Source organism: Peromyscus leucopus, chromosome 22 (assembly GCF_004664715.2).
Source record: "Peromyscus leucopus breed LL Stock chromosome 22, UCI_PerLeu_2.1, whole genome shotgun sequence".
NCBI lineage: Eukaryota > Metazoa > Chordata > Mammalia > Rodentia > Cricetidae > Peromyscus > Peromyscus leucopus.
The window spans coordinates 26,956,078-26,982,777 of NC_051081.1; the positions used below are offsets into that span (position 1 = coordinate 26,956,078).

Genomic DNA, 26,700 nt, shown 5'->3' on the forward strand with positions numbered 1-26,700 from the left:
GGAGGTGAAAGGATCAGATGACCAAGGTCATCCTTGGCTACATAATTGAGTTTGAGGCTAGCATGGGACATGTGAAACCTTGTAAACCAAACCAAACCAAACCACAGCCGCCCAAACAAAACCAAAGGAACTGCATAGAAAAGTTATTTTGTGACAATTATCAACTTCTACTTAACAAGGTGGAGGAGGTCTAGCCACTAAAATATTGTCAGCATCTGGGGAGAAATCCTGCATGGGATATTCTGCAGCATCACTGAGAACTGAGCCACCCAGAGACTCAAAACTGGCAGGGGTTTTCATTCCCATCAGACCCCGAATCACACCTGAAGCATTCCTTTGGCGGGGGGGGGGGGGGGGGGGGGAGGGGGGGGTATGGCTAGCCCTCTCTGGGATGGGGAGCTCTAACTGCCGTTCCCTGGACCTCTCACTAGATTAGGGTGTATGAAAGCAAATACTTTTACTCACACCCAACCTCCAGTCCTGGATCCCTCTTCTGGGACCCTGCAAAGTGAATCTTCACCTTACAGCTATTCTGATATTTGGAGGCAGGTGTGAAGCAAGCTACTTTCACTGTTGTTACGTCTTCTTCTTTCTTCAGTTGGCATTTTAGAGACGCAAGGCGTTAAATTCCCTGATTTGGGCTGCCCGTGGAAGGATAAATGCCATACAAATCAGTATAAAAGATTGCTAGGACCTGTGGTAATAGTCGGTTCAAATCGCATCTATTAATTTTTTTTTTTTATAGCCAAGTAATATATTTTTAGTAGACGAAAGACACATAAAGATCGGAGACTTTGGCCTCGCAACAGCCCTGGAAAGTGATGGAGCTCGAACAAAGGATACAGGGACTTGTCTATACATGAGTCCAGAACAGGTAAAAGCCCTTTCCTTTCTGTGTATATTTTACTTCTTTATTTTCTTACTCTGTGTGTGTGTGTGTGCATGTGGTGCATGTACAAATTCATGTAGGCGTGTGTACACATGTGCGGTGTGTGCGTGTTTGTACATGAGCATATGGAGACCAGAGATTGTGTAAGAGTGTCAGGCATCTTCTCTGGTAGCACTCCACCATAGATCATATATATATATATATATATATATATATGTGTGTGTGTGTGTGTGTGTATATATATATGTATATGTATGTATATGTATATATCATATATACACCATATATACCACATATATACCATACATACCATGTATATATACTACATATAACACACATACCATATATACAATTCATACATACTCCACATATACTATATTTATACACCACACATACCATACATATACCATAATGCCATGTATGTCTACCATGTATATACCATAGATATACCATAGATATCATGTATGTATATATTGTATGTATGAGTGTTTTGCCTGCCTGTATGTCTGTGTGTCACACGCATACAGTGCCCACAGAGACCAGAAGTGGTGTTGGATCCTCTAGGACTGGAATTACAGATGGTTGTGAGTGAACTGAACCCAGGTCCTTTGGAAGAGCAGCCAATAGTCTTAATGGCTGAGCCATCTCTCCAGCCCCCCATATAAAAATGTATATTAACAGTTATTTATTTTGTGTATTGTGAGAGAGGGAAGCGGGCCATTGCTGTTCATGAGGAGGTTCCAGGGAGGGGACTCAGGTCAGCAGGCTTGGAGGCATAAACGGTTACCTGCTGAATCATCTCACAGGCCCTCTATGTTATATTTTGAAACTGAATATGATGCATTCCCACTGAACCTGGAACTCCTCAATTTGGTTAGGGTAGCTGAACAATGAACCATCTGTGTTGCACGTAATACCCTAGGCAATTAAAATAGTGTACACATAGTTGTATAATGTGTTGTTTAGTGGTTAATGACTACAGAGGGAAAAGAATCTGTATATATTCCATATGCATGCAGTTTTATTTGCACAATGGATCTGCACTTGGTTGACTCTGCAGGTGCATGAACTGTAGATACAGAGAGCTAAGTGCCCTTCTTTGGTATGCTGTGGTAGACTCCTGGATGTGAAGCCAATGAATTGAGAGACAGTTGGTTTTCAAATGCAGGGAATGCTTCCAAATTGTCATTAAGAAATGATTATTGGTCAGGCGGTGGTGGTGCACGCCTTTAATCCCAGCACTTGGGAGGCAGAGGAAGGTGGATCTCGAGACCAGCCTGGTCTACAAAGTGAGTTCCAGGACAGGCTCCAAAGCTACACAGAGAAACCCTGTCTCAAAAAACAAAGAAAAACCCCAAATTGATGATTAATAAACTCCTATTAAAGTGCACAAGAATGCTGCTTTCTCATAGTCACAAGCCAGGGTGTGAGAAACCCTCAGCTTTAACACATAAGGAATGGTTTGTTTTTCTTTGTACTTTCTAGATTTGTTTAAAGATATTTAATCTTTTCATGTATTTACTTAATTTTTCCTGTAAATTCTCTAATCACGTATTTCCCTATTTTTCATAAATAGTCTGTCTTTTGCTATGTATTTGCAAGGAATCTTTCCACGTTTTGGGTGATAGTTCTATGTGTGATTCCATACTGCAATTTTTTTCTCCCCATTAATTCTTTGTTTAGGACACTATTTGTGGATTAGAAGGTTTTGTTGTGTTTATCCGTAGTTTCTTGATGGTTACCAGTCTTCTCATTTTTACTTTGGAGACATTTCATAGCAGAAGATGATAATTTTTTTCTAATACTTTGACCTATTTTGAATTAATTTTTATATATGTACGTGGAAGGGCTGTCACCTGATTTCCCCATTTATAATATATAATTACTTCATTACCATATGGTAAATATTTAAAAATGCCATTTTAAGTAAAATTCATGGAGACAGAAAATGAAAAAGAGGTTATGAGAGAGCTGGGAGAATTAGGGAATTAGTTGTATAATACATGCAATTTCTGTTTGGCATGATGAAAAACATTCTAGAAATCGGTAGTGGTGATGGTTTAAAAAAATGGTGAAAGTGCTTATGGCCATGGAACTGTTCACATAAAATGATTAATGTAGTAAATTTACTATCTTAACAATTTAAACGTATTTTATTGGTATATATTCACTGTGCTGAATTTCATAAAGAAAACCTCTAAGTACATCACATACTTTTACCATATCCCTCCCCATATCTCCCCCTTTCTGTCCCCCCCCCCTCTGCCAGTCTCCATTCTCCCTTGGCTGCCTTTCTACCGTGTGTGTGTGTGTGTGTGTGTGTGTGTGTGTGTGTGTGTGTGGTGTTGGTTTGTGTATTAGTGTACTTACATTACATAGATCTAGGATCCATAAATGAGAGATAATGTGGTATTTTTATTTCTGCAGGGGCTCTTCCTTTTAATATGATTGTATCCAAGTGCATCTGTAGCTGGAGAGGTCCTGCCTGGCCCATGGGGATGAATCTCTCCTACCCACGTCCTACAGCCACTTGGTCCCAAGTAAACACACAGAAGCTTATATTATTTACAAACTGCATGGCCTATGGGTCAGGCTTCTTGTTATCTAGCTCTTATAACTTAAGTCAACCCATTTCTATTCTAAATGTTGCCAAGTGGCCGTGGCATTATCGGTCTGCTGGTATCTTTGTTGCTCTTTGGGCAGCGGGCTGGCATCTCCTCCAATTCCATCTTTCTTTGTCTCATCTTCAGTTCAAATGTGCCACCTAACCCTACCCTGCCCTGCCATAGGCCAATGCACCTTTATTTATCAACCAATCACAGCAACACACATTCACAGCATACAGGAAGGCACCCTGCAGCATGCATCTATTTTCTTAAACATTAGTTTTATTTTTTACATCTGAATTAAACTCCATTTTGTGTGTGTGTGTGTGTGTGTGTATATACATACATACATATATATATATATATATATATATATATATATATATATATAAATATAATCTATCTTACATTTTCTGTATCCATTCATCTTCTGATGGCCACTTGGGCTGATTCCATAACTGGACTATTATGAATAGAGCTGTGGTACACATGGATAAGCAAGTTTCTCTATGGTCTGTTGACTCCAAATCCTTAGGGTAATTACCCAGGAGAGTTACATCTGAGTAAGATTTCATCTCACTCCAATCAGAATGACTATTATAAAGAAAACAGCAGCAAATGCTGATGAGGATCTTGAATATTTCCGTATGTTTCTTGGCCATTCATTCCTTAGCTTTTGAGAACAATCTGATACTTTTTTATTAGCTCCATTTATTGAATGGGATGTTGAATTCTTTCTGTATTTAGTTTTTGGGAGTCTTTATATATTCTGGATATTAGAAATTTACTGGACGCTTAGCTAGCCAAGATTTTGTTTTTCCTTAGGTGATTTCTTTACTCTGGCAATTGTTTCTTGTGCTGTGCAGAGCTTTTTAATTTTATGCAATTCCATTAGTGAAATCTTGACATTATTTCCTGGGCTGTTAGAGCCCCTTTCCAAAAAGTCCTTGCCTATGCCTTTATCTTTTAATGTTTTTTCATATTTCTTCTAACACTTTCACAGTTTTAGGTCTTTAATTCAGTCTGAACTGATTTTCGTGTACATAGACAAAAAGGTCACGCTCACGTGAGCACACACACACACACACACACACACAGGGAGGGGGAGAGAGAGAGAGAGAGAGAGAGAGAGAGAGAGAGAGAGAGAGAGAGAGAGAGAGAGAAGAATGAGAATGGAACTCTAATTTTCCAGGACCACTTGTTGAAGATGCTCTCTTTTCTACAATGTATGCTTTTGACATCTTTGTCAAGATCAGGTAGCTATGTGGGCTTAATTTGCGGTCTTTTATTCTACTCCATTATTCCACATTCTTCTTCTGGGTCGCCCCTGTTGTTTTTTAAAAATGATAAGTATCACTGGTTACCATATGGAAAGGTCATGAGGCATGAGCCACAACAAAACCCAGTATCAGAATTTTATTGGGGGGGGGAGGACGACAAAAGAACCAGGCCTGGGGAAGAAGCACATGCAGAGAACAGAGAGAGAGAGAAATAGAGATGGGGGGGGGGCAAGAAAAAACAGAGAAGAGATAGTGAGGGGAAGAGAGAGGAGAGAAGAGGGGGAGGAGTCTGTGTCCAGCTTTTTAAGGACTCCTGTGAACATGCACAGGTGGGCTCACGGAGCTACGCCATGCATGTGCTGATTACGTGACCACATCGTGCACATGTAATCACCAGCGCACACTGATGACGTGAGATGCAAGACCCCTTACTTAGCTCCTGAACTGCGCATGTGCAGTCATGGAGCTAGAGGAGTGGCAGAATCCTAACAAACACCCTCCTCTCCCATATTTTTTTGTTACTGTGTTTCTGTAGTATAACAAAATCAAATATAGTGATTCTCCAGTGATGTTCTTTTTGGTAAGGATTTTTTTTTTTTTTTTTTGGCTCTCTGGGATCTTTTATTTTTCCAGATGAATTTCAAGATTTTTTTTCTTTCTGCTAAGTATGTTATTGGAATTTTGATGGGGATCACAGTGAATTTGTAGATCACTTTTAGTATAATAGTATTTTCAAAGTTAATTCTACTGATTCACCAGCATAGGAGGTCTGGGTTTCCCTGTGTAGCCCTGGCTGCCCTGGAACTTATTCTGTAGACAAGGCTGACCTCAAACTTAGATATCCTCCTGCCTCTGCCCCCCAAGTGCTGGGATCAAAGGTATGTACCACCACACCCAGCATAGGTAATGTTTTGAAGCTATCCTCAATAAGATTGATTGATTCTCTTAGCACATTCATTATTAGAACATAGAAAACCTACTGATTTCCTTTAAAAAAAAAAGATTTATTTCATGTGTATGAGTTTTCTTGTATGTATGTATATATGTGTACCATAAGCATGCCTATTATAGGTAGAGTCCAGAAGAGCATGTCAGATCCCCTGGAACTGGAGTCATGGATAGCTACGAATCACCATATACCTATATTGGAATTGAACTCAGTTTCTTTGCTAATGAAGAGAGTACTTGCAACACCAGAGCCATCTCTCCAGCCCCCAAACTAATGATTTTTGAATTTTGACTTTGTATCTAGTTATGTTTTTGGTCGAATCTTTAGAATCTCTTATGTACAGGATTGTACTGTCTACAAATGGGGATTTGGCTTCTTTTCTTATTTGAATTCTTTTATATCTTTCTCTTGTCTAGCTAAGAATTCAAGAACTATATTGAATATGGGTGGAGAAAGTACATCCCATTGTCTCATTCTTAATTTTGGTGGGAATGCTCTCAGTTTTACCATTTAGTAAAAAAAAAAAAAAAAAAAAAAAAAAAAAAAAAAAAAAAAAAATGGCTGTAGATTTGTTTTAACTAACCTTTATTGTGTTCCTTCTTCTTGTGGGCTGCAAGAATATATCACAGAGATTCAGTGGTGCATTAAAGCTATACTTTGACTGGCCAAGGGTCTGTCAAAAGGCAAGCCATGTATGATGAAATAGTTGGTGTTATCCAGTTTTTAATAGTTCAGCTGTCTTCTGCTATGAAATCTTTGGGTGCCCAAATACTATAGACCATTTGGCAAACTGCTAAGCTTCTCAGAAGCTAAACCTCTAGATATAACCCCCTCCAATCCTCCCCACCCTCCTCCCGGGTCTAGGAGATAAGCAGGCTACTCGATGCATAGCTTTGTTTATTGTGCAAATCAAGTTCACTGCCCCAGAGCAACTTCTTAGATCAAAGGGGTTTCCTCTCACCTGGTACTTCCAGCTGTGATATAGGTTGACTAGCTATCAGTACTCCTCCCCCGCCCTGTCAGGACACTGGCAGCAGAGGAAGACAGTGGCAGTTTCATTTTTAGTGACTTCTAGATTTCCTTACCCTATCACCTGTAAGTTTATAGTTTGAGCACATTTAGGATAGAATCAATGTTTTCACCTAACCACAGTAAGGATATATTCCTAGCACATAAATTCCTTCTCTGATTTATTCCAGCTCCTATTTAAGGGCGCCTTTATTCTCTTCCCCTTTTTGGGTTGTAAATGGCGCTGCCAGGAAGCTTCTGGTGGGGACCCTGCAATTCTCATGTTGTATTGTAAACATGAAGGTGTTGCTGTCTTGGGAAAGATATAGACCAGTCTGAGAGAACCAGAGGCAGAATGATGGTGGTAGACAAATAAACAAGTGGGATGAAAGAGCTCTGTGTATCTTGATTCATTCCCATGCTGTTAGTAGTGTCTATTCTGGGCCCCGGGGAAGTGTAACATTAAGGCTGGTCCTGTAATATTAAACGAAACCTTCTATTCCTATGTGATGGTTAATCTTGGTGGTCAACTTCATGAGCTACAGAATTAACAGACATTTTAATGTAATCTATAATTTATAGCTATTTTTTCCTCAAAAGGCATAGAGATTTATATTAGGCGAGTAACAAAGACAAATGTATTTTGGCTTTCAGATGTCTTTACCGGAATATGGAAAAGAAGTGGACATCTTTGCTTTAGGACTTATTCTAGCTGAACTTTTTCACATTTGCTACACTTTTTTTGAGAAAACAAAGGTAAATATCCCCAGAAAGAAGTAAGTCCTTCGAGCTCTACTAAGATTGCCATCTGGGGAGGGTGTGTTGGACCACATTACTTCTGGTTCTAAGTGAAACATATATATTCTCTTTCAAGTGTTGACAACCATTTTGCTACAGATGAAAAGCTTTGGTTTTCTATAGAATATGTATATATCCCATAAGATTTCTATTTGAGGATGCCAACAATGTTTCACTGATTCATGCACGCACACACACACACACACATGCTATTGCATGCTTACGGGGGTCAGAAGACAATTAACCTGGGATGGTTCATTCTAATAGTCTGAAATAGAAAGCATGCAACCCCCAGCATGGAGATACAAATGGGAAATGTGTGTTGGGAATAGCAGGCAATGTGGTTTTATCTGAAGCTGATGATTGGTGTGGCTGGAAAGAAAGGTTGAGACTTCACTGAGGCAAGACCTTGGGCTTTGTTATGTAGGTGGGTAGATGATGGGGAACTCCTGGATATCCTAGTTGGAAGCTCAGGAAAGGGACTTGCCTGGAGTCCACAGCCTTCTTTTCCCTAAAATAGGGATGATGAAAAGATGTATTGCCTCGCATTCCACAACAGAAGGAAAATGATGGACCTCATGCACTCAACACTTCAAAGCATTGACCAACTCTTAGGATGGTTAGAAGATGGGGGTAGGTCTAGGGAGGGGAGTTCTGCTCGCTCCTTGACTAAAGAGTCCTACATTTAAGGAATATTCTAGATTTAGTGATTCCCCAGCCATCAGTGTATTTAGTTTTTCTTCCCATGTAAATGGCTTCCTAGTTAATCCATCCATTTGTTTTATTTCAGTTTTTCGAAAAGCTAAGAGAGGGCATCTTCCCTGATACATTTAACCACAAAGAAGTAAGCATTTGAAAGTCATCCGTTTTTTTTTTTTTTTTTCCACTGCTTTCTTTCTTAGTACTGACTCTTAACTGTAATTACAGAAAAGCCTTCTAAGGAAATTACTCTCGAAGGAACCCAGGGAACGACCTAATGCATCTGAAATTCTGAAGACCTTGGCTGAATGGAAGAACAGCTCGGAGAAAAAGAAAAGACACACGCATTAGGACCTTCCTGAAAAAGTGCTCCGCTTCTGATATGTGGTTTTCCTTTAGCTACCTAATATCTGAGAAGGAGCATTGTGGATGTTGTACTTTTCTTTCCTTAAGTTTTTAGGAAGCTTAAAGAAAAATTTCTTGTACATAGGTTTTCTCTCTCTCTCTTTCTCCCTTCTTTTCTTTTCATTTTTGTTGCTGGTACTTCAAAAACATTTTTAAAAAATTCTTTGACAATTCCAAACACGTGTTGCATTGCATTCTCATCACATTCCCGCCTTCCTCAAGCACTTCTGCCAACAACATGTCTGCTGCTGTATATGCGAACCACGTGAACTGTAGACTCTGAATACGGGAGTCCAAATAAATCTCTGTGTCCTTAAGTTGCTTCTCTCAGGTAGTTAGTCACTGTGATGAGAACGGTGATGAAATGGTACCGGAAACAGGGTTTTGCGGCCGTACACCTGCCATGCGGTTCTCAGGCTTTCAGAACTGCTTGGTGGGAGGTATGTGGAAGAGTTTGGAGCTGCAGGCTAAGGACGTCCTAGAATGCTGTAAGTGAAACTTAATGCGGGAACTCTAGGTTTCCGAGAAAAGGAACCCGTTGGGAAAGTAGACTAGATAGAGGACATTTGTGTTAAAACTCGAAATCAATCATTTGTTTGGTGGAGGAAATCTCAAGACATTCAGGCTGGGGCACGGTGGCCGTTTCCTGCTTGTAGCCAGGGCTATAGGGTGAACGAGGAAAGAAAGCGGAGTGGTAGATGTGAAACACCATGGAGATTTGGAAAACGAGTGCCTTCAAAGACAAGGAGGGTCCAACGTGGCGGCAATAAGTGTTAAAGAGGAACCGTGTACTTTTACACTGTTGGTATTATAGGAACAGGACTGCACTCATGGAAGGCTACGGAGTGTGAAAATGAAAAACCCTCTGAAGGCCTCTCATTCAAAAGTTCCAGCAGGAATACCCAGAGGAGCAGTCCGCCTGTCTGTCTTTGTGCGGGAACTCGGAGAATGCTACAGCCACAGCCCGAGGGGCTCATTTACATTACAAGGTGATGGCAGGGCTTGGCACGTCCATATGATGCTTTTCAGGAAAACGTGAGGGCCATAGGGTCAGAGATGCTCGTCCCATGGTTCCAGCACAAGCCTGTGAGGACAATATGGAATTGGGTGGTCAGACTCCTTGAAGAAAAGCTGAGAGGCTGTTGCGTGAGGCGATGAAGGTGAAACCTACATTGTAACGGAGAGCGGGGGATGTTGGAGATGACCAGACTGCAGTGGTCACTGACAGGAGCCAGCCCAAGAGAAAGCCCATGAATGGTTCAGGCAGCCCGACTGTAGGAAGCTAACTGGAGCCCAGATGATGCCACTGTGTATTCCAGATACTGGACACTGAGATGCAGCCTTTGTTTGCCTTGCTTGGATTTAGTCTTGCATTGGTCCAGTCTTTCCTTGCTGTTCTTCCAGACTTACTTGATAGAATGGGGATGTTCATTTTGCGTCTTTGTATGCTGTAATATTTATTTTGTAGGGACTCACACTACAGAGTTTCCCTTGCGTCTCAAAGCACTCTGGACTTTTGAATGGTGTTGACTATTAAAACTGAGGATTTTCGAGGTGGGACTGAATGTATTTTTGCATTATGAGATGGCCACGAGCCAGCAGGGACTTGGACACACCTCCACCACCATGAACTGAGGCTTCTGACAAATCTTTCCTGCCATGAAGGATAGTATCATCTGAAATTGAGTCAAATCTCTTCTCCTTCAGGTTGCCATCTGTTGGGATTTTAGTGACTAGAAAAGTAGCTAACATTGTTTACAGATGCCATAGCAACAAGAACCATCCATAATGCCTTCAAAAGGAGAATGGATTTAAAACTTATATATTGGAGAATGAATGAACTAAAGTTAAATGTACTAACAGTATATTAACAGTGTAATTTTAAGTAGGCAAAAGTCTTAAAAAACGCTTACCGAAGGAAACCATTCGCATAACATTCCACAACATATAAACAAGATCATTAAAAATGCCTTTAAGCCGGGCGGTGGTGGTGCACGCCTTTAATCCCAGCACTCGGGAGGCAGAGGCAGGCGGATCTCTGTGAGTTCGAGGCCAGCCTGGGCTACCAAGTGAGTTCCAGGAAAGGCGCAAAACTACACAGAGAAACCCTGTCTCGAAAAACCAAAAAAAAAAAAAAAAAAAAAAAACGCCTTTAATCCCAGCACTCGGAGCAGAGCCAGGTGATCTCTGTGAGTTCGAGGCCAGCCTGGGCTACCAAGTGAGTTCCAGGAAAGGCGCAAAGCTACACAGAGAAACCCTGTCTCGAAAAACCAAAAAAAAAAAAAAAAACGTTTTTTTTAGGATGCTCAATAAATACGGTGAGATGGAAAAGGTAGCTAGAGGAGGGAGCAATACTAAATGAACAAGTGGTTGACTGAGAAGGAAGATTCTCAGTCTTTTTAGCTTAAGTACATTCTCTATTATAACAAAGTCTGGAAGAAAGAGGGCTATGCTGTTGGCAGTAGCTGGGAACAGGAGACTGTCCATCTAGACAGGCAAGATCACTTCCTATAGACCAGAGGACTTGGAAATGCCACTTAAGAGACTTCCAGGAACGTGAAAGACGTGGAAGCGTAGAGAGGACAGCTGGGCAAGGTGAGCGAGGGCCGGAGTACAAACTCTGGAAAGAATGCACACAGGGGAACACTGGGCACAGCAGACTTCAGCCCCAAACTGCAGCAGGAAATGCAGCATCCTTGGAAATCCTGACTCAAACTTTCGAGCAGTGAATCACCATTACAAACTGTCATGTCATTTTAGTTTTTAAAGTGAGCCACATGTAGGCTTCCCAGGGGCTGAGAAGCAGTAAGGGCATGTAGCTTTTTCTTGACGTATTCATAAAAAGCATTTGCTATGTTTGCCGACGCTGAGCGCGGTAAGGCGAGGTTCATCACTGGATGCTAAAACTACAGAGTGAAAAAGTGCTAGGAAGAGACCATCCAAGAGTTCAAAAGGTGACCATGTAAGATACGTGTCACCACAACAGCGATGCGATTCAGTCTGTCATCACCCAAAGTAGAACTTTGATGATGATGTGCGGCTCCCAATGTTGTGTAAGGATTAGTTTTGTCCCAAATTTATAACTAAAGTTAACAATCATGAGGAAATTATTAGGCAAACCCCGAATGTGGTTACTCTATTAGATAATTTGTTTTCTCTCTCTCTCTCTCTCTCTCTTTTGGTTTTTCGAGACAGGGTTTCTCTGTGTAGCTTTGGAGCCTTTCCTGGAACTCACTCTGTAGCCCAGGCTGGCCTCAAACTCACAGAGATCCACCTGCCTCTGCCTCCTGAGTAATGGAATTAAAAGGCGTGCACCACCACCACCCGGCTAATTTGTTTTCTTTAAGACAATTTAACACACGCGCGCGCACGCGCGTGCACACGCATATCCATGTCTTTGTGTGTGAGTACGGTGACAGCAGAGGTCGAAAGGGTCCCTGGCGCTGGAGTGACAGAGGAAGAAGACAGTACCTGTGATGTTAACCACTGGCAGACACAGGCGAAGATGGATAGCGGTTGACATATTATGTACATTTTTCAATGTTTTTCTAGGTGGGATGAAATCTCTTTAAAAACAAACTACTATTATCTGGTTTGAATGAATAAAGCTATATTTAAGAGGAATACCAAATAATGTGGCCAGTGAGAATGTAGCATTTTACCCTTCCCTTACTGATATTTTTACACTGTGGAATAAGTATATTATCTCTTAGTATCTTTTTTTTTTAAAGATTTATTTCTTTACTTATTATGTATACAATGTTCTGCCTGCAAGTATCCCTGCAGGCCAGAAGAGGGCGCCAGATCTCATCACAGATGGTTGTGAGCCACCATGTGGTTGTTGGGAATTGAACTCAGGACCTTTGGAAGAGCGGCCAGTGATCTTAACCTCTGAGCCATCTCTCCAGCCCCAAGCGTCTTTCATTTACTTCTGAGGATATATGGTCTCAGTCTCCAAAAACCAGGAGATAAAAGTATCTTTTTAATCACAGCAACAGTGGGGCAAAGTAGCACTCACTTGCTGATTCCAGGCACAGTTTTGAAAAAAAAAAAAAAAAAAAAACAACAAACATTTTTACCTAGTTGCTTCTCTAGAAATAGACCTAGGAAATCTTACCTCAGACCAAAGACATCATTTCTATTAAATATCCATACATAACAAATGCACACATACATAAAGACATGTGGACTTAACATAAATGTCTAGCAAATATATTCATCCTGTTTACAAGTACACGCTGTGCACATATCTACATGCGACATGAGAAACCTGAATGTCGGCTTTCCCAAGTCACCATCTGCAGACTTGCTAGACAGACTCACAACATCCAGTCCCTACCTGAACGTTCACCATAACGTGAGGCTCTTTGGCACGTTAACATTTTAGTATAAGAGAAAATATTTTCATTCAATATTAATTCTTATAACTCTTCAACTTCAAATACAGATGAGAGTGATGAGATTGTATAACATTATATGGTTCTAACAAATAATATTTTACCTTTGTTGTTACACTTATGCCTTTGTTTTTTGTTTCTTTGGTGGGAAATTTTAAAGTGAATCTCAGGCATTATAGTGTTACGGTCGTAAATATTTAAAAGTTGACTTGTTAACAGACAAGTTCTTTGTACTATTAACAAATCCACTAAGAAATGTAATTATCATATAATTAGTCTGGATCATTTTACAATCTCAAAACTGTCTTTTGTATAGGTTGTTTAAAATCGAAAGGGTCCAAGATTACATTTGGTTGACATGATCTTTTCCTGTATAGCATACATCCTGTGTTTTCTTTTCTCTCAGTGTTCGCTGGAGGAACTAGCTGTGTGTCTGTAGCATGTCCTCTGCTCCGAAAGTGGCCCACGGTGTCCCCATGGGTAGATGGATGTAGTTACACTCGTATTGGCTTCAATTCTAACGGAGAGCCGTAATAGTCCTGGGAGACAAACAAAATGCTTCTGGAATATGTAGAGCCCCACGGATGTTAATTTAGTTGTGGTGTATTGTAATTTCCTGTACTTGCAGTACTTTACCACAGGGTCGGTCATTTACATGGTATACACTTACGGCAGTTTTTGAGGCCAGAAACTTAAAATGAGATTCAGCAGCTACGCTCCCCAGAGGCTGCCATCATGAATCCTGTGCGTGCTATTTCCAGATTAAGGCCCAGCTACACAGATCCGCTCACAACATGCTCTGACACTCATAGTCTTTCAAGCTGTTTGTACCTGAAATTCCCCTCAACTTAAACAAACAGTAAGTTTTACAAACAGTGAGATGACTTAGCAGGTAAAAGCACCAAGCCTGATGATCTGAGTTCAATCTCCTGGCACCTGCACAACACAGGAGGAAAGAAGAATTGACTCACACAAGCGATCCTGGGACCTCCACACATGTCCCATGGTACATGCCCACGCCCATACCCACATTCACATCACCTCATCAAATAAATGCAGTAAAAATGTTGTGCGTTATAATTCACATTGCATACAATTCATTTACCCAACACCTACAATTTAACAGTGTTTATTCAGAATTGCATCAAGACTACGTTCAATCTTAAAATATTTTTTGTCACCTCAAAGGAAATCCACATCCATTAACAGATTCATCACCTTCTCCCAACTCTAGAAAACCACCAATTTGTTGGGTGGTGGCGGCGCAGGCCTTTAATTCCAGCATTTGCTAGGAGGCTGGAGGCAGGTGGATCTCTGTGAGTTCGAGGCCAGCCTGGTCTACAGAACGAGTTTCAGGACAGGCTCCAAAGCTATACAGAGAAACCCTGTCTTGAAAAACAAAAAACAAAAAAACAGAAAAAAAAGAAAAAGAAAACCACCAGTCCACAAAATCACCAATCTGCTTCCTGACTATAGATCTGCCCATTCTACGCATATAAATCAATAGACCATACGGGGGTATTTTTCATATAGTATTGTTTCCAAGTTTCATCCACACTGTAGCATGTCTCAGTAACACATTCCTTTTTGCTGCCAAATAAGGTTGTGCTGTATGAATATATAATATTTTATGTATTTGTTCAATAGACATCTGGATTGTTCATTCTTTGACAAATATAAATAAGATCACCCAAGGCAGATAACTAGACTTGCGTGGTTAGAACTGCTGAGTTACAAAGTAGCTGCCTGCTCACAGCTTTGTGCAGGCCAAGTTGTGTCCATCGTTCAGAACCCAAATTTAGTGCTCTGTTGTGTCCCGTGGTCTCCCTTAGTTCTGCCATGGTTCAGTGCTGCACTGTGCTGACCCGTTTGGGTTCACTCGGTCACTCCTCTGTAATGGTTTCCCTCGGGAAGCAAGGGCAGGCTGCTGCAGACTCTTGGAATTAAAAAGAAAAGTGGATATTCAGGAGCTGCCCTAGATCAGTTGAAATAAGCCCACTAGAGGAGAGCCCTGAGCACGTAAACTTTGAAAAAAGGCCCATGACTTTGATGTCTGATCTTAGACATGGTCCGGGAGAATGGAATCCTCTGACCCCTCAGTTCCTTCCTTTCCACAGAGAAGAGTTTTATCTGACAGGGCTACTGACGTAAAGAACTGATCATGTGTGGCTCAGCCTGTGGTGTGCTCCTTACCCTGGAGGGCCAACACACCAAGATAAAACTATTTCTTCAAGACAGTGGTCCTAGAACACAAGGTAGGCCCTTGCTCTCCAGGCAGAGGACAGGCATGCGGTTTTCTCCAAATAAGAACTATGAAGGAAGTCTGATTTGAGAAAGTGGCCTTGTTCTGTATTTCAGCTTCAGGCTGATAAGCTTAATTTGTGGTGCTGTGACTGAACTTGGGGGCCGTGTACGGTCTTGGCAGGCATTCTACTATTAAGGTATGTCTCAAGCCCTAAAGCAGACCAATTGATTTCCTGATTCCCAGAAAGCCTTATTTCTCAATTTTTCCCAAGTAAAGAGGGGGGGCTAAGTGTGTTACCTGCTGGTACGCCTCTACAAGCATCGCAATACTAGCATAAATCGTAATTGTCCATGTCTAGGATACTTGTATTTTAAAGTAACAGTAACTTTTCCCCAAGTCAGTGAGCAATTTTATCCAAAGAAGAACATACTTCTAAAAGAATAAAGCATTACATAAAGGCCGTCTTTTCTCACCTGCATAAATAGTTTTTACTTTATTGGGAATAATCTCAGTCATGATCTGCAGAGGTTGGTCCTGGGCAATTTGAAGATAGGTCTTCTTTATCTGTAATTTATGTGAGAGAAATAAAAGGTAAGTAAATATGTTTAGAGTAAACTTGTAGAAAATTGTATGTAGTATTTTTGACTAGTCATGTTTTTATTCTACAAAGTAAATGAGGAAAAAGATTAAGACAATAAAAAACAAGGGGCTGGGGGCTGGCGATACGGCTCAATGGTTAAGAGCACTGGCCACTCTTCCAGGGGATCTGGATCCCATTTTCAGCACCCACATGTGGCTCACAGCTGTCTCACTCCAGGACCAGGGGACTGGATGCCTTCTTCTGGCCTCCGTGAACACTGAATGTATGTGGTGCACAGATACACATGGGCATAGCACCCATACACCTAATATAAAACTTAAAGTGATAACGAAAAAGATCCTCATTCTCAAATTACAAAGTCCTTAAATACAAGCTAATCAAGGTGAAATGGACAAACATATGAGCCAATTGGTTCAGTTGAGATATCTGGCCAGACTTTTCTGAAGGGAACCGGAGGAGGGGTGGATCTGGGGGAGAGAGAGGCGAGGTGGTGGGGAGGGACTGGGAGGAGAGGAGGGAGGGGAAACTGAGGTCAGGATGTAAGATATGAGAGAAGAACAGATAAAAAGAAAAGAGATATTTGGCAGGGGTTAAACTAATTTTTTTCTTCACGATGAAAAAAAGAAGGGATTTCAACAGAGTTGATGTTTATGAGTCAGGACAATTAATGCAAGTATCTATCAAAGATGAATCTTCAAAAATAAAGCATGAAAGAAATCATTATCTGCAAGGTTTTTGGTTCTTCTTTTTTTTTGGATGGGGGTAGGTGGTTGAGACAAGGTCTCATTATGTAGCCCTGAGGGGCTGGAACTTGCTGTGTAGGCCTGAGAAATGCTGTCACAGCACTCACACACAAAGTTTGAACACACAAATAAAAATAAACCTTGCAGCTGGGCGGTGGTGGCGCACGTCTTTAATCCCAGCACTCAAGAGGCAGAGCCAGGCGGATCTCTGTGAATTAGGCCAGCCTGGTCTACAGAGTAAGTTCCAGGATAAAACTACACAGAGAAACCCTGTCTCGAAAAACAACAACAACAACAACAACAAAAAACTTTTCCTTTCTTTTTCTCAAGACAAGGTTTCTCTGTGTAGCCCTGGCTATCCTGAACTCGCTCTGTAGACCAGGCGGCCTTGAACTCAGAGATCCACTGCCTCTGCCTCTTGAGGGCTGGGATTAATGGTGTGTGTCACCATGCCTAAGCCTTTCAAAGTTATTCTTTAGAGTGGAAATTATTTGAGTAATAAAATAATGAAAATTCCCTCTTGCACATTCAGTGACTGAAAAATTAAATGTTAAATTCTAATAAAAACTCAATTATTTCTGTAGTCACCAACCCTTTAGACAGCAGTCCCACATTGCTATTTGAATGGGAAAAGACATGTGAGTATTATTAAAAAAAAACAACCAAGTATTCACGGGCAGTAGTCTTTAAACATAAATCATCTTCTCACCTTCGTAGGCTGTCCCACACCAAATGCAATATAGATGTTCTTCTCGTAAGTATCCGGTGAGTATCTGCAGCTTCTCCAGCACCTGGAGGAGGACACGGGTACATCAGTGGCTCACATCAACCAGAACCTTGGTTCCTGGATCTCAGTTCCGTTACTAAGGGCCAGGCTTGAACTCTCCTGGTACTCTCCAACAGTTACTCAGGGAGTCAAGAGCAGAGGTGATACATTTGGGCATGTATGTCTCAGTTGACTAGCCACTTGTCCACAAGAGACAACTGGTGAGCATAAAGAAAATCATCTTGTGGCTGGCTCTGTGATGAAGTTTTGGTGTTTGGTCTTTTGAAAAAGACAGGGTCTCATTATGTATTATTAGCCTGGAACTTGCTATGTAGATCAGGCTGGCCTCGAACTCACAGAGATCTGCCTGTCCCTGCCTCCCCAGTGCTGGCATTAAGGGTGTGCATCATCCTGCCCAGCAGGAACATCCACTTTGAGTGGCAGATCACGGGATGCTCACGTAGCCATCGTGCCCAGCGATAATTAGATTCTCAAAAACCTCTTTTACTTGCAAGGACTCTGCCCCTCGGGTGAGGGAGGGAAGAACCACCCCCTTCAGCCACACTCATCAGACTAACTCTCAGTTAAGACGTACATATGTGCTTAAAGCTGTGAACGCTGCCTAGGAAAATTCCATATGCAAGTAACTATAGGGTATCACCATCCTTTCTTGAATAACTACATTTAAAACCTAATTGTGCGTATGTGTGTGTATGTGTCTCACGTGCTGCCCAGCGTGTGTCAGAGGGAGATTTGGGGGAGCCTGCTCTCTCCTTCCACCATGTGAGTCCCAGGGACTGGACTCAGGCTCGGCGGCAGACTCACTGAGCTATCTTTGTCCGCCCCGTACTTCCTTCTGAGGTTATTTTCTGTTTGTCTTGTTTGGTGAACGGATGAGGTACACATTAGGATCACTTTTAGAATTGAACAGGAAACAAAACCAACTGCAATCATTTACATTTGTAGCTAATCTGTCCTTTTTAGTAAACTAAAACTAAATGGAAAAATTATATGAATTTTTTATTTTTGGGTTAGTAAAGCAATCCTGGAAATCAGCAGCTCTCGACTCAGGTGATTTTTCTCCCCAGGGGCTACTTGGCAATGCTTGGAGACATTTTTTGGTTGTCACGCTGCAGTTGCCAGTGTTCGCACACCCTGATCAATCATTTACCAGCACGCATTCTCAGACCCCCGAGGAAAGCTTAGCTGTTCCTCCTTGCCACTCCTGTGGGGCGGAGGCACTGGAGGAGCTCTCGACATGGCACGCCAATGTCAGCGATACACATTCACTCAGGACTCTGTTCACCCAAGGCTTTCTCTATTGCCTGCATAGCAGTGTACCTTGTCTCCACCCTCCAGACGCCAGCTTCAACTGGCAGCTACAGCTTCCTCCTCTGGGATATCACACAGCCTGAGGCTGCTTGCCTAGAGAGACTTCCCATCAAGACTAGCTAGCCCCTCCCCGTGTGCTACAGCTAATAAACACACTGACATTCAGGGTTGCGGGGTAGTAGGTACCCCATCAGAGTGAGCACATCCCCACCCGATCTTAGTTTTCCTGTGTGTCTATGTGACTGTCCTTTCTCCCTCCCCGCCCCTAGGCAGGTGGCAGATCCCACGCCAAGTGGCATGTGGTACTGCTACACATCCGATCATGCTGCCCACAGCAGAGTTACCCAGCTTCAGGTGGGATCAGTGCCAAGGCCAAGACTCCCGCCCTGAGGAAACAAATGGTGCCCAGACGTACACTCAAATCTTCGCTGGTGTATTCATCTTCATCCTGGTCTTCCTCTTCCTCTTCTTCAGTCTCCTCCTCCTCAGGCCTTATCCAGTACCATGCCTCCCTGGGAACCTGAATGTTCTGAAAATGCAGGATGATTGTTATAAAGCACAGCTAAGTACACTTGTGCTGTTATAAGTACGTTTGTGTTAACACGGATTCTTCTTCCAATTAATGTTTACTGAGTGCAATTTCTCAGTAAAGCATCGGACCACGACCAGTGAAGACTGACTAAAAGGGCAATTAGAATTTTGTCAGTCAAGCAAGGAAGATGAGCGGTGAGCGATGAGTCTAAAATGGTACATATGAGCTAGGAAGTCATTAAGTATCAGCAAGTACGTGCAAGATAATACCCCACGGAAATAAGGTCAAGTGGGCCATTCCTCTCAGCTACTTACCTAAGACAGAAATTATAGCAATATTTGAGACTTTAAGTGACCTTATTTTTATCTTGATACCACTCACTGTGTTTTGTAAAAGGCAAAGATTTCTTTTAAAATGATTTTAAAAGATTCCTATTGGAAATGAAAGTATTCCACCTTAATTTCCCAACAGACACACAAAGTGAGAAGTATAAACTAAAATTAGGTTATTCTGGTTAATCAAACATTAAGGGGAACAGCATTTCTATACCTTCCAGTCCTGAGTAGTGATAATTGGAATAAAACCAAAGCTATTTAACCCTTAGCAGACAACTCAGGACACCGGTCTCTGGAGTAAGTCAGTCACTAGTGAGTCAGTCACCACAGTAGCTAGTGCTGCACATCAAACCAAGTTTTTTTGTTTGTTTTTCGAGGTAGGATTTCTCTGTGTAGTTTTCGTGCCTGTCCTGGATCTCACTCTGTAGGCCAGGCTAGCCTCAAACTCACAGAGATCCGCATGGCTCTGCCTCCCGAGTGCTGGGTTTAAAGGCGTGCGCCACCACCGCCCATTGTAGATCTTTAAGGGAAAGGTTTTATAAGCAAGGGGTGGAGTTTTTGGTTTGGTTTTGTTTTTTTCCTCAATAAGAATATAAACCAGATCATCCAGGTACTAAAGCACTAGGAAACTGGAGGGAGATGCCCACCGACCTTCTGGGTATCCAGCTGCTGGCAGGCTCGCTGGCTTCTTCGCAGGTCTCCTTCAAGCCTCATCTCGTCTTGCTTACTTTTCATTCGCATCCTGAGTGAAGGAAGAGTCGTGATGTCTCTATTTTCTTAACTACTTTTATACCCGAGCGCTGGGGAGCACACCGTCAGAAGGGGATTGGAAGCATTCGCATCCTCAGTGAAGGAAGAGTCGTGATGTCTCTATTCTCTTAACTACTTATATACCCGAGCACTGGGGAGCACACCGTCATAAGGGGATTGGAAGCAAAACCAGGTCAAAGGAAACAAACGCTTTACCGGAACTGCTCGGCGGCCTTTTCTTCATTTTGGTTTATCATGTGAATTTTTCTCCGGTAGTTTTCCAGCCTTTCCTCTGCTTTCCGTTTTAGTAATGTCTCGTGACCTAAGCCACTTTTTCCTGGTCACAGACAAAATTCTGATGAGGAATTTGGGAACTTTTTTTCTTTTTTCTTAAACTTCAAAACCTGACAATTTAAATAGCTAAGAAATTAAATGCAGTTTTCATTTGAATATAATTATCCTAACTTATTTCATTAAAATGGCAGCAGAAAACACTAGGATGACTTTGACAAAGATCAAAGAGTCTCATCCAACACAGTAATGCTACACACATTTTTACAAATTAGGGAGGTGTTGGCACATGCCTTTAATCCCAGCACTTGGGAGGTAGAGGCAGATGGATCTTTGAGTTCGAGGCCAGCCTGGTCTACAGAGTGAGTTCCAGGATAGCCAGGACTGTTATACAGAGAAACCCTATCCCCAAAACCCAAAAATAAATAAGTAAATAATAAATAAATAAAATAAAAATTAGGAAAATACTATCAACTATCACACTTTCACACATGTATGCTTTTTTGTCTCTTCAGTTAAACCAAGGAATTACACTTAAAATATCATCGACAAATCTTCTTTAGAACATTTTTGGCACCTTACGAAAGACAAGAAAGGCGCTGTGCTTTCATCGTTATAAAAATTTCCCCCCAGTTTTTGTGGTGCTGGAATCAGAGGCAGGGCCCTGTACCGGACAGGCTCTACCAATGGGCTTCATCCTTCACTCTGGGGCGGGGCCTCACTATGTAGCTCAGGCTAACCCCCACAAACTTATCCTCCTACATCTTCCATTCTAAGTCCTGAGATTTCGGGTGCATAATCACAAATGACTCCTCCTGGCTCCCCGTATTTTTTATGATTTACATTTTACATTCCATTACTTCTATTTCACCAAAGCTTACTTTAAAAAAATTTTTTTTTTCTTACAAAAACAACTTTACAAAGGTTTAAAAGTTTAACATTCTGCTATTTCATAGGCTTCCCATGACAGTCAACTATAAGGTCACCCTTACAAAAACATATTAAGCAAGCCAATCTAAGTTATTGTTACTTGGCCGGGCGTTGGTGGCGCACGCCTTTAATCCCAGCACTCGGGAGGCAGAGCCAGGTGGATCTCTGTGAGTTCGAGGCCAGCCTGGGCTACCAAGTGAGCTCCAGGAAAGGCGCAAAGCTATACAGAGAAACCCTGTCTTGAAAAATCAAAAAAAAAAAAAAAAGTTATTGTTACTTAATATAGTTAAAAATTATTATATACCTGTTTTGACATTGAGAGGAATTGGTTCAACAATACCATCTCCTAAAAACAGAAAAAAGAAACATAAATTAGAAATATTATATCCCTTCCCAGGTTCAATGGCATCCCAAATCCAATTCTGGAAACTAATATTCTCTTACTCTCTTTTTTAGCTATTACCTCTCCTAACTTTACATATCATCCACCCACCTATCTATCTATCTATCTGTCTGTCTATCTATCTATCTATCTATCTATCTATCTATCTATCTATCTATCTATCTATCATCTATCTATTTTTGAGACCAAGTCTCACTATGTGGCCCCAGCTCTCCTGGAACTCATTATGTAGACCAGGCTGGCCCTGAACTCACAGAGATCCACCTGCCTCTGCCTCCCAGTACACTTATGCCATTTCAGGAAGCAACATTATGGAAGCAACAGTCTTAGCGGGCAGAAATTGCAAGAGAAAACAGTCTTCCTGTATGAAAACATCAACGTGATTAAAGTAGAAACAAAGCAAACCGAAGTCACCATTTCCAGCCACTACATCTTAATAAGCAGTTTCACCTCCTACAGGGGAACACAGCTTCTCCAAGCGGAAGGTGAGTCGGACGGCTGCCACAGGCACAGAGCAAGCCGGGAAGAGCCCTGCCATGGTCCCCTAAGTTGCTTCATTGCCATCTGGCCACTGCGCTTCTCTGCCCATCACCCGCCACCATTCTCCACTGCCTCCACTGTCGGCCACTTGCCAGTTCAAGGAGGCCGTGGGATGTTGAGTGGCTCGTGTCGGCATGTGAGAAGACAACTCTGGAAGGTTCGGTAGCTCCAAAGATACCAAAAAACTTAAGTTGCTTTGCTTTTTGGTAGATAAGAAGTACTGTCAACTTAGGTCTTCATCAGCACATTGCAAGTGAGTGGTAAAGAGCACGGAACCAAGCTGAGCGGTGGTGGCGCATGCCTTTCGTCCCAGCCCTCAGGAGGCAGAGGCAGGCGGATCTCTGTGAGTTCGAGGCCAGTCTGGGCTACTGAGCGAGTTCCAGGACAGGCTCCAAAGCTACACGGGGAAACCCTGTCTCAAACAAACAAACAAATAAGAACCCCAAGCCAGTTCCGCACGTGACGCACCACTCTTGCCCAGGGCCTGCCCGCTCTTGTATCCCATCTTCTGGAGCAAAGCAAATCCTTTGTTTTCAGAGCCCAGCGCATTCTTCAACCCGAGGTCACGTCTTTCCCGTTCTTCTTCTTTCACACTCTTCTGTCTGTTTTTCAGATTAGCTTCCTGCTGCTTCTCTTCTTTCCGGCGGGCCTCGCGGATCTGCCTCAGCATTGGCACGCCTGGTCTGACGTCTTCTCTGAAAAATAAAGGCAACGGTGTAGACGAGTTCAGGAAGTTTTCTCCCTGTTTGCCAGGTACCCCCTTGACACTGACAGGAGACAGAGGAAGGCACCCAAACAGGGTTAAGAGAAGTAAAATGATTAACACCGAGAGAGATAAGACAGCCAGCGCCTATCATCTTTGTATGGACACACAAGATGTTATCCATGAAACAGTTAAGATTGATTTTTTTTTTTTTTTGGAGGGGATGGGGGTTCAAAACAGGGTTTCTCTGTGTCGTCCTGGCCATCCTGGAACTCTCTGCAGACCAGGCTGGCCTCAAACTCAGCAATCTGCCTGCCTCTTCTTTAAAAATTGAAATACATATTAAAAAATGTCCTGGGTTGGGGTGGGGGTAGCTCAAGTAGTGTCAGAGTACTTACCTAGTTAGTACGCATGAAACCCAACACTGTAACAACTAGTCAGGGTCTTTGCACACACCTGTAATCTCAGCTCTTAGGAAACAGAGGCAGGGGAATCAGCTACACAGTGAGTCAGTTAGAGAGCAGCCTGAGCTACATGAGACAGACCCTGTCTCAAAACAAGCCAACACACATGACTACCACCACCACCAGCCAACCAATGTCCTCATTTTAGTCTATATGCGTCTTTTTTATATCATCATATTAGGTGTGCACATTACTCACTGAACATTAATGAAGGCATCTGACATGTAATCCTCTTCTTCTTCTGCCATGTTCAATGTCCTATGACAATACTACCTACAAATCAGACAGGACAAAGTAATAGTATTATTTATTATCATTATCATTTTAGCTTACCAAAATGGAAATCAACCCTGGAGCGTGGCAACACTATAGGATGCTCCCCTGTGCACAAAGAGAATTTCAACACCTTATGTCCTAGGAACAGCGAAGCAGCCAACCCAACAGAAGCTAACTGAGATTGGTGTGACTTTTGAAACCTCCAAGCCCCTGTTGTGACTCACCTCCTCCAACAAGGCCACACCTTCTAATCCTCCCCAAACAGGTCTTCCAATTGAGGACCAAATATTCAAAAGTATGAGTCTATTGGTACCATACCAATTCAAAACACGACAGAAGTAAACACTCTTGTTTTGTTTTCTTTTCTTTTGTTTCTTTGGTGAGATCGGACCGGCCTGTGTCCTGTATCTCAGGCTGGCCTGGAACTCACTATATAGTCCAAGCTGGCCTTGGAACTTGTGATCCTCCAGTTATGAGACAAACATCATATAATGATGGGGTATTCTTTTTTTCTTTCTTCCTTTTTTTTTTTTTTTTTTTGGTTTTTCGAGACAGGGTTTCTCTGTGTAGCTTTGTGCCTTTCCTGGAACTCACTTGGTAGCCCAGGCTGGCCTCGAACTCACAGAGATCCGCCTGGCTCTGTCTCCCGAGTGCTGGGATTAAAGGTGTGCGCCACCACCGCCCGGCTCTTTTTTTCTTTTTAAAGATTTATTTATTTAAAGATTTATTTATTTATTATGTATACAGAGGAGGGTGCCAAATCTCATTACAGATGGTTGTGAGCCACAATGTGGTTGCTGGGAATTGAACTCAAGACCTCTGGAAGAACAGTCAGTGCTCTTAACCTCTGAGCCATCTCTCCAGCTCCTATTTATTTATTTATTATGTATACAAAGTTCTGTTTGCATGTATCCCTGTAGGCCAGAAGAGGGCACCAGATCTCATTACAGATGGTTGTGAGCCACCATGTGGGTGCTGGGAATTGAACTCAGGACCGCTGGAAGAACAGCCAGTGCTCTTAACCTCTGAGCCATCTCTCCAGCCCTTATGTGGTATTCTTCAAAACGGTCTGTTCCTAGTAAATCTTGCCTCTTGGCTTTTTGATAACTCTGTGTAATCTCCACATTGAGCAGTTCGTGTAACCAACAGGGTTTTGTATATTAGAGTGACTTTTGGGTCACACTGAGCATTTCACTATGTAAAGATGGTAGGATGGAGTAATTGAATGAAGTCTGTGGTCCCTCACGAGAGCACTCAAGAAGCTCTAAGGGGACGTCCACACAGAAGGATCTGAGGCACAGACGTGTGAGCCAAATCAGTGAGCCACTTGGGAAACAGTCAAGCCTGAGGTGACTCAGACTGAACACCAGTATTCTTACATATAGTGGTTAGTACTCACCTAGTTCATGAACAACTCAATAGATACAAACAGTTCCACTTTCCAGCTTGAAAAATGAATTAGCTCAGTCCGGCTAAATGATTCGTTCCCAACCACACAGAATACAGGTCTCGGTGATCTTGCTCCTGAAACAGAATGAGGTTCTAATTGTCTTTGATGAGCTGGGTATTGAACCCAGGGTCTTACACATGCAAGAAAAGCATTCTACCATGGAGCTAAATGTCTAGCCCAAACTGAATTTTTTTGTTTGCTTGTTTTTTGGAGACAGTGTTTCTCGATGTAGTTTTGTTGCCTGTCCTGGATCTCACTCTGTAGGCCGGGCTGTCCTTGAACTCACAGAGATCCACCTGGCTCTGCCTCCCGAGTGCTGGGACTAAAGGCGTGTGCCACCACCGCCCGGCTCTGAATTATTTTCAAGGGAAACATTTCCAAAGTCAGACATGGTGGCCCACTGGTGTCATTTCAACACTCAGGAGTTTGAGGGCAGCGTGATCTGCACAGTGAGATGACAGGTTATTTCTCCCTTTTAGTTATTACATCCTATAGTCAAAATTTTCATATCTCATCACACTTACGTACACCAGGTATTGCGATGTCATTAACGGACAAACTTTGAGGAAAGTGATTACTATTGGTGAGGAGGTTAAATTATTGTTAAGGAGTGGAATAAGGAATTAGGCCCTCGAGTGTGAAAGCTCTCTTGCTATGAGGACAGTACACACTAGCATTATCCACTCCCTCCATAACATAAGCATAAACTCCACAAGGCGATAGATAATACTCAGGAAAAGATGCTGGTGGGCCTGGACCATCCCTTAGGAGTCACAGCAGCGAAGTGATCACACGTCTTTTGCGGATGGGTTGGAGGTGGTGTGTGAGAAAGAACCAGGGCAAGAATGATGCGCGGCTCTTTGACTAAGTACCTAAATAAAGGGTGACCATTTTCTCAACAGGAAGAAGATGACCGGTGCGGGCTCATTCTTTACTGGGCATCTTTTCACGGTGAGTGTGAAGCAGGGGCGACTGAATACAGAGATGGGCCACCTCTTTCCTACAGGGGCCTCGAGCATCGCACGGGCCCTCCCCTCCCGCCTGCAGCGACCCCTCAAAAACGACCACTCACGGATGAGGAGGGCGCTGCTGCTGATGTTGCGATGGGCGGCCAAAGCCAACTAGCACCGACCTCCGTCACTCACTCTCCTTGGGCGTCCGCAGTGCCGGGGAAAAAAAGTAAACCGCAGCTTCAGCCGCCCGGGACCCGTCTCCGGAGCCGAGCGCGCGCCGCGCATGCGCCGCCCCACTCGCCAAGGACCCGCCCGGATCTCCAGCCCCCTCGGGTTCCGACAGCCGATTCGCTGG

At 42.6% G+C, this 26,700-nt stretch overlaps 2 protein-coding genes across 4 annotated transcripts in view; one reads left to right on the top strand and one right to left on the bottom strand.

The window, feature by feature from the left end:
• Positions 1–10,194, top strand: part of Eif2ak2 (eukaryotic translation initiation factor 2 alpha kinase 2) — a 31,690-nt gene extending 21,496 nt beyond the window's left edge. The window contains exons 11-14 of the mRNA XM_028873276.2: positions 746–874; positions 7,387–7,488; positions 8,321–8,374; positions 8,458–10,194. Coding sequence (XP_028729109.1) covers positions 746–874; positions 7,387–7,488; positions 8,321–8,374; positions 8,458–8,580 — 408 coding nt within the window. The 3' untranslated portion in view covers positions 8,581–10,194. The remainder of the gene's footprint in view (positions 1–745; positions 875–7,386; positions 7,489–8,320; positions 8,375–8,457) is intronic.
• A 2,281-nt stretch (positions 10,195–12,475) lies between these two features.
• On the bottom strand, positions 12,476–26,631 carry Gpatch11 (G-patch domain containing 11). 3 transcript variants are annotated; one of them, XM_028873304.2, is made up of 11 exons: positions 26,465–26,631; positions 25,342–25,466; positions 23,865–23,939; positions 22,968–23,194; positions 21,861–21,902; positions 20,552–20,672; positions 20,237–20,327; positions 19,134–19,247; positions 17,330–17,411; positions 15,750–15,840; positions 12,476–13,570 (listed from the first exon to the last, which is right to left on the bottom strand). In XM_028873304.2, exons 3-10 carry the CDS (start codon positions 23,912–23,914, stop codon positions 15,785–15,787), a joined length of 783 nt encoding a protein of 260 aa, XP_028729137.1. In that variant the 5' UTR covers positions 23,915–23,939; positions 25,342–25,466; positions 26,465–26,631; the 3' UTR covers positions 12,476–13,570; positions 15,750–15,784. The 3 variants fall into 3 exon arrangements, with proteins under 3 accessions (XP_028729137.1, XP_028729126.1, XP_028729119.1); XM_028873293.2 differs by having other exon boundaries at positions 12,476–13,967; XM_028873286.2 differs by lacking the exon at positions 12,476–13,570 and adding an exon at positions 14,645–14,967.
• Between the last annotated feature and the right edge of the window lie 69 nt (positions 26,632–26,700).

Bases quoted from the DNA above. Each gene is read 5' to 3' on its own strand.
- Gpatch11 (XM_028873304.2), bottom strand. From the start codon at position 23,914: ATGGCAGAAGAAGAAGAGGATTACATGTCAGATGCCTTCATTAATGTT. The intron at 23,195-23,864 runs GTGAGTAATGTG...TTTATTTTTCAG, and splicing joins GATGCCTTCATTAATGTTCA to AGAAGACGTCAGACCAGGCG. The intron at 17,412-19,133 runs GTACGTCTGGGC...GTCCTCCTCCAG, and splicing joins ACACCAGCGAAGATTTGAGT to GTGCTGGAGAAGCTGCAGAT.